We start from the raw sequence: 11,554 nt of genomic DNA on the forward strand, positions 1-11,554 counted from the left end.
TGAAAGGATAGATCGTGTTTGTGTGCTTTAATGTTTTGCATTGCAAGTCATAGTCAGGTCTTATTGCATTTCCCTGCTTTTGAAATAACAATCTTCTTGCAGCAGTTTCATCAAAAAAGCGTTCCTATAAGTTGTCGAGTGAGCAGCTAAAAACTACCAACATGCTGATAAATAATATGTTCAACAGGCAGAAAGAGCCCATATTCAATCTCTAAATAGCTCATGAGTTTTCTAAAAAGAGAGCGATGTGGTTTGACACTGAGGGATTCTGGACGGTCTCTTGATTTATGGGACGAGGCAGCCACTAGCTGTTCAGTCGTCGGAATTACAAGGCAGCAAAATACCATCAACCTCTATTGGTGGTGGTTTTATTTATTTTCATCTTTAAGAATTTTAGCTTGAGGATTAAAAAGCTATCTGCAAATTAGAGAAATGTATAAATTAGATGAAAATACTGTATCTCAGGGAAGGTACCCCAAACAAAAATGGATTCCAACAAGTTCCAGCCATGCATTTATTAGTATTTATTAAATAAAATAAGTTACAACATATAATTTCATCCCTTTGAACATCCACTGTCAGAATTGTATTGTAGTTCACTATTAAAACCTAAATAATTATGGCTAAAGAGTTTGACATTGATGCACTTAGGACAGAAATCTTTGGTGTCTTCCACTAACAGAGATGGGAGGCTGTGTGATCAGTGTGTGTTGTGTACACAGTAAAAAAATCAGTCAAAAACTGATATATTTTGCTAACATCTGCCTGAAATGTAATGAAGGAAACACAGAATTTACCAAAAAGACTGTTTTGTTTCAACGTGAAGACAGATTTCTACAAAGTAATGTTAATTAATTAAAAATATAAAATGTAAAATAAGTGACTGCATAAGTTTTCACCCCCTTTAAAGCGACTCAGTTAATTAAACACAGGTACAGCCAGTGGGTGGGAGAAGTCACAAAACATAAAATCCTGGAGGGCAACCCTGATACAGTCTGCAAGAGAAGTGCAACTTGGGAGAAGATTAGTTGTCCAGCAAGACAATGAGCCAAAACATGCAGCCAAAGCTACACAGAAATGGCTTAAAGACAACGAGGTGAATGTTGTGGAGGCCAAATCAGATCCGAGACCCCGATCTAACTGAGAATTTGTGGCTGGGCTTTAAAAGAGCTGTTGACTCATGATCCCTGTGGAACCCGACAGAGCTTTAGCAATTTTGCAAAGAAGAATGGAGTAAAACTGTCATCTCCAGATGTTCAGACTGATTGAGACCTATTTACACAGGCTCAATTCTGTAACTGCAGCCAAAGGTGGAACTACTAAATACTGATTTGAAGGGGGTGAAGACTTTTGTAATGCCTTTTTTATTTGTCATATTTTTAATTAAATCATCATACATCATACATCTGACGTCACACTTGAAATGTACTTTGTGAAAAATCTGCTTTTACTTTGACATGAAAGAGTCTCTTTTTTTTTTGTAAATTCTTGCCAACAAAAGCAAACTTAAGCAAAATTATACTACATAGACCACCCACACGACAATAAAATACAGTACATAACAGTCCAGTATAAAAGTAAATGGATCTGAACCATTAAATAACGTGACCTCTACTTTGAATGTAAATATGAAGCAGGCATTTTTTGTGTCCCTTTAAAAAATAAGCTTGCAGCAGGATACACAAGTTTTAAAAAGATGAGGTAGCTTCTTCAGTCTGGTCACTAAAAGTCAACACTAAGATGAGAAGTAAGAAAATGTAACAGAATACATGATTTTTTTTCACGGTTGAATAAATGTTGTAATTTGTGCACACAAGCTAAAAAAAATTGTTGCTTCGTACTAATATAATACCGCTAAGAATGAAAAAAGAGATGACACATATTTATATTCATATATTTCAAAAATATCTGTGTCATTATGAGATCGCGTCCCTCAGATTTACGAACTATTACACAATATAATTTATGCTCACTGCATGGCTTTTTAAGCTTATTAAGTTATTTGCTGATTCGCGACAAAAACTACAAAGTTAGCAGAAAGAAAGTCGGACTTCCTACTTCCGCTGACGAGAGAAAAAAAAACAGGAAGTGACGTCCCTCATTGGCAGCTTGAAATTCACGTGACGGCGCGTCCCGGCCGTCAGCTGATAAAAGTCTCCTGTTGATCGGCGAGCAGCACAAACAGCTCAGTCATTGTCGAGTCTCTGAATCTGTCCGGCTGCCACAATGAGGAGCGGATTCCTGTGTGTGTTGGCGGCGATATTTCTGACCACCGACGGTCTGGTCCGGTAAGATAATGGGGAAAAAAAACGGTTGAATTGAAGTATTTATTCTGTTAGCGCGGCTAAAGTGACCGCTAGCTACAATAGCAACTGGCAACTTACACAACTCTGTTAGCAAACACTCAACGGTCACCGTTAGCCACCGTTAGCTCCAACAGTTAGCTTGTAACGTCTTCACCCAACACGTGATGTCTTTGTCAGTCTGAGCTGGTCTTGTGACTTTTGGCTAAACCTGTTAGCCCTGCTGTGCTATCACCTCTGTTGGTAGACAGTAAGGGGCGTTTCCGGAGAAAATACAGGTGGAATCAATAACAGTGACTCAGCGGGTCATGGCGGGTTGTACTGTGGAACAACACGTACAAATGTTATCATACCTGCGTTGGCATGTCAAAATGTCTGCTCTGGGGAAGGCCTGGGAGATAAGACAAACTTTACCTGTTACAGCAGTAAGATACAGTTCAGACATGAAAGAAGCAGGATAAGAATGACAAAAGCACAATTAGATTAAAGATATGATTAAGACTATGTGCAGAAATGACAACTGTAGGACATGCATAGTGTGTGGAATTGTATGTTTAAACTGAACAGTCGTGCTGCATTTTTGTTATTGCCTTTAAAATGCTTATGAGAGAACAGAGCATGATGTTCCTGCACCTGAAGACCTGTGAGAGAACAGTTACATGTTGTTGTTGTTGAGTTGTATGGAGACCAACAGTGTTGCATGATGTTTTTGCACCTGAAGAGCTACAGGAAGAAAAGCAGTGTTGTTTGAATTTTGTTACACTTTAATGCTGCAAAGACAAAAATGTTAGATGATGAACTGTAAGGGGGGAAAAATGGTGTTAAGACATGTGGTTGATCATGGAACGGGTGGTTTATTTCACACCTGAATGTTATTTCAGGCTGAGAGACACTGCTGATGACTTGTACTGAGTTTTACTGCAGCTAAGTTTGTGATATCGTTGTTCTCAATCACGTGTTTTTCTATTTTTGTTGCCAGAAAACTGAACAAGTATGAAATGAATTCTTAATCCAAGCCCTGCTGTCTGTTTGGTTGCATTGAATTAGGCCTGTGGGGTCATGGCATAAGCTGACATTATACTAGTAATTAGTTCTAAAATGTATAATGCAATATGAAGTACAGGACATTTCACCAGATGACTTGAATAGCACCACTTGGAACCTTCCTCAAATGATGTAATGCTGGTAAAGGTATCCAGAACTGGTTTGGATGGTGTCCAGATTAGACACCATGGTGCTGAATTAAATGGTCAAACAATTTGCTTGTGTTACGTTGTGTTATGGCACCACTTGTAAGCGTCTGTTTTTGGTCAGTATCATCACATATTAAGTGGGTCATGTTCAGGATTGCTGCGTTATGTGTGTTGTGCATATTTTGCAACACTGTGCAATAAAGAGCAGATAGGGAAGTGAAAAGTTGGTCAGATCTTATCTGTAAGGCTCACAGCTTTATTGGTATTTACAAATGAAGTCATTCAGCCGGAAAATCAGGCTGGAATTCATGCTATTCGTATTGTATCTAATAAAATCCGTGGTGTGGCATGAACCTCAGGCTTGAGGTCACAGTTCAGTCCATTTTTGGAACAGAAGAGAGAACAAAAGAAATGCTTAAAATAACACTTATTTTACATGTTTTAGTTTTTTTTCTTAGATTTTTTTGCTTGTAGCAGCCTTCTTCTTTCAGTCAAATGTTTGTCCTCCGTTCACACTTTCAAGAAAATGTTTTCAGTGCCTTTTGGTTTGTCTTAGGGGTCTTAATATTTTAGTTTTTTATTCTGGAAGGACTTACAAGTTGGTGCCTTATTTATCTGTTTCTTTTAAAACTTCATTTGTATTCATTTTGCAAGTTTGATCATATTTTTGTTGTTGGCTATCTTATATCCTGTACAGCACTTTGATCAACTCGGTTTAAAAAAAAAAAAAAGAAGTGCTATATTAAAAAAATAAAAAAACCTGTAGCCCTGCAACAGTTTAATGATTAATTGACAGTCCTTATAAATAAATGAATGAACAAATGAATGAATGAGTCAAAATCTTCTGATTCCTGATTCGTTGCACCTCCTATAAAGATAAACTTATTGTCTTTTGGCTGTGGACAAAACAAGACGTCCTCTTGGGCTTTGGGAAACACTAATGGACATTTGTCACCATTTTGACTTTTAACGGCCAAACAGTTGATGCAACAACACAATGAATTCATGCTACACTATTATTTGACTTGCATAGTAAATATGAATCAGATGTAGGCAGGTGTTCAGGCTACAGGTAAACAGGACTGACTGATTTTTTTGTTTGTTTCCCTTCAGAATTCCCTTAAAGAAATTCCGTTCTATCAGACGTGAGCTGACCGACTCGGGAAAGACGGCCGAGGAGCTTCTGGCCAGCACACACTCCCTTAAGTACAACTTTGGCTTCCCCTCCAGCAACACTCCCACTCCAGAAACCCTGAAGAACTACCTTGACGTAAGCATCCCTCTCAAACCACTGACCTGGGAAACCTTAAGGCTTCACTTTCCCTAATGTACCGTGCAGAAGCTAACAGCCCAGCCGGGGGGAGAACCACAACAAAGGTCCTGTTGTGTTGTGGCTGCCTCGACCTTTTTCTGTAAAAGCTGCATAGAAAATTAGGCTAGAGTCTGTCAAGACCAGCAAATCCCCTGCAAACATGGAGTAGGTTCTCAGAGAGGCTGATTCAAAGTGTGAGAAAGACAGAGGAGGAACCTTTAGCGTCTGACTCACTGAGCTGTAAGCCTCTTGATCCCCATCAGCTGACAGTTTGTTTGTTCAGTTCCAGTTTGACTGAACATATTGAGTAATCAGCTTTTTTCTTAAATGATCACATCAGTCACGGTGTAGAGACCGAGAAGAGAAGCATAAACACATCTGATAAGATTCTTTCTAGCTATGGTTTTCTCCAGTAGGTTTGGTGTTTTACCTGAGCAAATATTGAACACTTTATCAACTGAAGGCTTTCTTATGTTATCGTATATCTCAACCAATGAGCAACAAGAGATTGCAATACAAAAATGCCACAGATATGTTTAAGGTTTGGCACTTTTACACTGTTAAATGTCTCATTTCTACATATACTGGTCTGAGTTTTAAAAACAAAAACTGCTTTAAGGAATCCTCCTCATATTTCCGACACTCTTGAATTTCCACCTCAAAAGTTCACACAGGTTGAACTCGGGACTACATGAAGTCACCTACATCCTAACGTCAGCTGTCGTGGGTTTAAAAATAATCTCTGCTGATGCTCCTACAATCACATGTTTCTCCAGTGATGTGGCCTTGGAAGGTAGTTGTGCTTTATACCCACTTTACAAGTTGTCTGTCATGTGTTCTGAGTGCAGTTTGCTGGAACAAGAATAGCTGAATAGTAGAAAGAAACCCGTCTATAAAACGGTACATCCTCCAAGCAAAAGCTGAACTTTTGAACCTCACTGAAGGAGGATTTATGGGAAGACTGCTGGATTAGTTTAAGCCTGGTGTACCTGACAATAACACTTATTTGATTTAAATGCAAATCCGGATTTGAAACAATGCAATTAGCAAATAACAATGGCTGCAATTCAAGATGTATATGGTGTGGCTGTTAAATAGTTTTGTTTAAGTTCAGCAGATTTGAAACATATAGGTTTATGCTCGTCCATTGATCAGTGTGTACTGTGGGATTCAGGTTGAACTGACAGGAGCCCAGTCCTGTTATTTAGCAGACACACCTCGTTTATTGTAGCACGATGGGACGTCTGACCCAGTTTAAAGTGTCCTTGTGTGGCAGTCACAAGATTGTTGATATGGCTTGTCATAATCACATGTTTGAAATCTATTGCGCAGTGGACATTGAACTGAAGCTTGACTATAAAAATGATGTCACGTCACAAATGCAATGTCTGTCCGTTGATTATTTCCCAAATTGTTCAGCCCTATTTAAGTGTAACAAGCTAAACTGGTAAATGTTCAGGGTTAGAGATTCTTCATGTTTTATATTATTGTTTAACCAAAGAGTTGCATCAAATCCCACAAAGACACATTATTCACATTACTGACTGTATGAGTGTCGGCATGAGTACAGTCCTCCAGTGACATCAAGCTGTTCACATTATTTTGGTTTTGTCCGTGCAGGGTTTGACATTTCTTTCTCAAGTGGATTTTTGTGCATGTCAGTCAGATATTAGAAAATGTACGATTCCAACACTTCAGGTGTCACAAATTTAATTAAATTCTTGTTGGAGTGTCTGATAACAGCCTTGAATTCAGTTTAATTAAAAAGGCCTTTAGAAAGTGTTGAGGCTTGGCTTTTGAAAACCTCTCTAACCTTGTTTTTTGTCAGTGCACAAGTCAAAGAGATGTCATTTACCTTAATATGTGACAGAAATATCAACACTCTGTAGCTAAAACCAGCAAATGTTTCACATATCTGCTTTAAAAATAACTGAAGTTGTGAATTAATTCTTCCTAAATGGAAGACTGATCAGCCATTCTTGAAGCTTTACAAAGACCGAATCGTTTTTAAGCAGTTAATCCATTGATCTGTTCATTTAATTATTCATATCAGTTGGAAATGTGATATAATACCAGCTTCATTTGCTCCCAACTTTGGACGGTTTGGTGGAGAAACAGGCGTTAAATTAAATCCTACATCTTCAGTTGAACTTTTGAATCTGCAGAACCACGAATGTCAGACATCTGGATAAAGAAGTAAGAATAAGCAGAAGAGAAAGTCAATCACAGAGTGAATCGGAGACACTTGACTTCTACTTATTGCTCAGAAGGAGGAAGTACAAAGATTCCTCAGTGACTCGACAGAAACTTCAACATTATTTAGCAACAAAGCGTCTGACCAGAGCTGCTTTCAATCACATGAAACTGCAGTTTGCTTCACCTCCTGAATCTGTGGACTAACAGTTTCCTCCTTGTGGTTACTGTTGAACTGAAGCAGCTCATTTCCTGACACGACTCAGTGTAACTATTTGACCCACGTCCTGTAAAACACTTGTTGACGCCGACAGCTGACAGGCCTCATCAGCTGTGAGAACAGGACCGACTGTTTCACTTTAACTACCTTTTGGTACAATGAAACCTTGTTGTTGAATCATTAGATCTGCTCTGTTTCTCTTGAGATTATCCTAATCTGCCTTCCTGAGCTGCAGAATTATGTGCTCTCTCAGCTGAATTTAGCTGTCTTTTTTTTCTTTAAACCAGGCCCAGTATTATGGTGAGATCAGCTTAGGGACCCCTCCTCAGCCCTTCACCGTGGTGTTCGACACCGGCTCCTCCAACCTGTGGGTTCCCTCGGTCCACTGCTCCATCCTGGACATCGCCTGCTGTGAGTCTGTCGGAGCTGAAACATCGTGTCTGCTGTGTTTTTAGAGGATCTGACTAATCCTTGTGTTTTGTTTTTCTGTCCACAGTGCTACACCACAAATATAACTCTGGCAAATCCAGCACATACGTGAAGAACGGCACCGCCTTCGCCATTCAGTATGGCAGCGGCAGTTTGTCAGGATACCTCAGCCAGGACACGTGCACCGTAAGACTGTCGGCTCTGTCACAGTAAAGCTTCGGGGGCTTCTGCTCCACCATCTCTGATTTGTGTAAAACTTTTTCATCATAAACCAAGAATGTTTAAAATGGTGAAGATTTATTATATCCAATACTTCCTGAAATCAACAAACCTTCAGCAGGTTTTTTCACACGTTGAAATTTGAGGCTCAGGAACTATTAAAGATAAAAGCCTGAAATTGTCTTTGTAATTTCTCATTATGAGATTGATCTACTTGAGTAACATTGCAGATTCTGAATCAAATGGTGTCTGATTATGGGTGAGCTGGTATATTTTTAAAATAACAAGAAGTTCCATCTTTGAGCTCACAATAAAAAAAAAAGAAAAGGTCGTAGTGATATTTTCTGAACTATTTGTGTCACAATAATCCAAAACAAAGCACACTGAATACTTTTTAATGTGAAATACTTGGTCACAAAAAGCTTTCGTAACTAATCGAGCAGATGCGACAAATTGTACCACAAAACAAACATGTTGGTCGATGGACTCGTCCAAGTAGAGCAGAGTTCTGGACTTTCAAATTGGTTCTCCGAATACAACTTCATATTTATTTTTTGATGCGGGTGTATTTTTTTAATTTTTGGATCCCCTTTTGCAGGCTTGAGAAACAGAGTGAACTGGAACATTGATACTTGCTAAATTTGCATTTATTATTAAATGGTTGAAGGTAAATGTTCTATAAATATACATGTGCTCATATTTTAGTTTCTGCACAAAGTCCAACTTGTTGCTTTGGTCTTGGAAGCCAATTTTATTCTCAATGGACAACAAAACAAGAGAATCAATTTTGATCCATTTGACAGTTCAGCACTTGTCCATGATCACAGATTCTGAATCAATGATGCGATGAGAAAAAACAGTGAAAAAATCAGGCTTCTGTCTTTAATAATTGCTGAAATATTACAATCCAAACACAGTCTCAAATTTTATGTGTAAAAAATATGTGGAAATTGTTAATTTACCTTTTTTAGTTGATTTTTCATGGGGTCAATAGGCAATAATAATAAAAAAAATAATAAAATACAGTGCCTTGGAAAGTATTTGATATATTTGAGCTAAATTTCACAAATGTTTTTATAAATATTCGCATTTTATTGTGTCAAAATATCAGGCAAATTTGAGATGGTGAAGCGGAAACTGTTCTAAAAATCTGAAATATAAAGACCCAGCAGTCACATAAAACTTGTATTATTATTTACATTTATTTTATTTGTACCGCCTCCTTCCAGATCGCAGGCTTGTCGGTGGAGAAACAGCTGTTCGGGGAGGCCATCAAGCAGCCCGGCGTGGCCTTCATCGCCGCCAAGTTCGATGGGATCCTCGGCATGGCCTACCCACGCATCTCCGTGGACGGCGTGGTTCCAGTGTTTGACAACATCATGAACCAGAAGAAGGTGGAGAAGAACGTGTTCTCCTTCTACCTGAACAGGTGAGAGATAAACTCTACAGGAACACACCAGAATCTCGGGAAGCCATTTTTAGTTTTAGTCAGACTTGAAAAGAAATGCTTAAAGTGATGCGTTGTTTGTTTGACTTCTTGTTTCCCTGAATATCAACTTTGTGTGAAGTGAGCATGACTCATGGAGACACAATGGAGAAATAATAAATGATCCTTTTAAGGTGTGACTGATATCTTCCTGTTTTGTTTGCTCTGTACTTCCCCTGCCAACAGAGATTCCAAGTTACTTTTAGCATTTCAGTGTTTCTTTTCTGTTTGGAGAGATTTTAGCATCCAGGTCGTACCAGCCAGTCTCATTCTTACTTAACTTTTAGTGTTTTCAGATGAAAAAAAAAAAACAGATCATAAACAATTATTCGTCACCATACTTTGCTGTAGATGAAGTCACCACTGGCAGCAGCAGCTTTCTACGGTCTGAATTAAACTTATGGTGCTGCTAACAGCCTGTTCAGCTCTGTTCTTGTGAACAGGAGCACTGATAACACAGCAGTAGATAACAGGTGGTGCAGGTGGAACATTCTCAGACGTTATTGAGTGAACAGACGATAACCTCTGTTGCAGGCTCCTACTCAGTAAACATGTCCACAATGTGTTTTAAGAGACTTTAGACAGAAAGTGGGGCCTTAAATTCAACTCTGTATTGAACTACAGAAGTGGTTATGTTGATCTATATATGGTGGTAAAAAGGTTTAAAAAAATCAACTTATTTTGGTAAATGCTTTTTACGATAAGTTTAGTTTGTTTAAGAAACTGGCTCTGCGATGGTGTTTTGATGAAACAGACTGTTAAAATGTTCACTTCTTTGATGGACACAAACAAACTCTGATGTTTTAAAGTTTGTGTTTGGTCTCTGCAGGAACCCCGACACTGAGCCCGGCGGCGAGCTGCTGCTCGGAGGAACCGACCCCAAGTATTACAGCGGCGACTTCCACTACGTCAACATCAGCCGCCAGGCCTACTGGCAGATCCACATGGACGGGTGAGCGCTCGACTATTACACTCCAGCACAGAGGTTGTTCAGAATGACTGTCTTTGAAAAGATCACAGTCGAAGGGAGGTGATTCATGCCAACTCAGCGAACAGAAGCAGGAACATGGAAACAGGACAGCCAAGGCTAGACGGAGAGAGACTCAGAAATGTCTAGTGCAGTATGACACAGTTATGCCAGAAGTCTTTTTCTTTTTTACCACAGGTGTTACCATACTGGAGAGAACTCTGTGTATCCACATGCTACAGATATTTTACCACGTACATTTTTAATTTGTTGCTATAGTTGTCATCACTGTTTTGTGTAAACGCGGCCTGCAGTTCAGCAGAAAACTCTCTAAATATTTGTCACATGACTGTTGGTCACAGCTGAGTCAGTCTTAGCTTCACAGTTTTGCAGAGCAGTGCAGAATTTTTAGTTTTTTCCAGAATCTGGTTTGTGCAAATGGCGTAATTTTGCTCATTTTAATTTCATTTTTTAAGATGAGTTTGCCTTTCAAACCCACGAGCAGGTTTTGGGTTTGTTAAAGCTGCTTAAGGGGAAAAAAGTACATTAATAGGTTAGTTTCCAAACTTTTTTCAACACAGGACACATTAATGATGTGATTGTACTTTAAATACTGACATATTTGCACAGATGAAGCAGAACAGATGAAGCATGGCAGGATTTTGGATATATTAGACAGTAAGTGACCAGTCAGGCTGCTGGTGATGGACTCCAGTCAGCAGTGGTGGGTTTAAACACGACCACAGGGTGTCTGATCTCCAGCAGCTCCAACTAATAACCTCCAACGCTCTGCTGAGTTCCTTCAGCCGTGTTGTGACATGTTGTCTGACCAGCGTACGTGTGTGTTTGTGTGGCAGGATGGCGATCGGCAGCCAGCTGAGTCTGTGCAAAGGCGGCTGCGAGGCCATCGTGGACACCGGGACGTCTCTGATCACTGGCCCCTCAGCCGAGGTCAAGGCCCTGCAGAAGGCCATCGGAGCTTTCCCTCTGATCCAGGGAGAGGTGAGATACTCGTACTTCTGAAGAATAACCCTCCATGAATTCATCATGTTACCTTCACACAGTGCAACTAAAGTAATGCATCATTTCACCAGTGACAGCTTATTGATATACAAATCATGTGATACAGTTTGGCTGCTAAATGTTGGTTTTTAATTTCCCTTTAGCAGAACAAAGTCCATGAATTTATTTCCATCATGTGGTCATTTATTTTCTTGTTCCAGCAGTGCAAA

General features: G+C 39.4%; 1 protein-coding gene across 1 annotated transcript in view; it reads left to right on the top strand.

Annotated features, from left to right (window-relative positions):
- The first annotated feature begins 2,121 nt into the window (after positions 1-2,121).
- ctsd (cathepsin D) overlaps positions 2,122-11,554 on the top strand; it is a 13,334-nt gene continuing 3,901 nt past the window's right edge. Inside the window, exons 1-7 of the mRNA XM_008305100.1 lie at positions 2,122-2,288; positions 4,610-4,766; positions 7,509-7,632; positions 7,718-7,836; positions 9,099-9,298; positions 10,185-10,307; positions 11,180-11,324. Coding sequence (XP_008303322.1) covers positions 2,227-2,288; positions 4,610-4,766; positions 7,509-7,632; positions 7,718-7,836; positions 9,099-9,298; positions 10,185-10,307; positions 11,180-11,324 — 930 coding nt within the window. The 5' untranslated portion in view covers positions 2,122-2,226. The remainder of the gene's footprint in view (positions 2,289-4,609; positions 4,767-7,508; positions 7,633-7,717; positions 7,837-9,098; positions 9,299-10,184; positions 10,308-11,179; positions 11,325-11,554) is intronic.

The sequence above is a fragment of the Stegastes partitus genome, unplaced genomic scaffold, assembly GCF_000690725.1.
Source record: "Stegastes partitus isolate 25-593 unplaced genomic scaffold, Stegastes_partitus-1.0.2 Scaffold2409, whole genome shotgun sequence".
Classification (NCBI taxonomy): Eukaryota; Metazoa; Chordata; class Actinopteri; family Pomacentridae; genus Stegastes; species Stegastes partitus.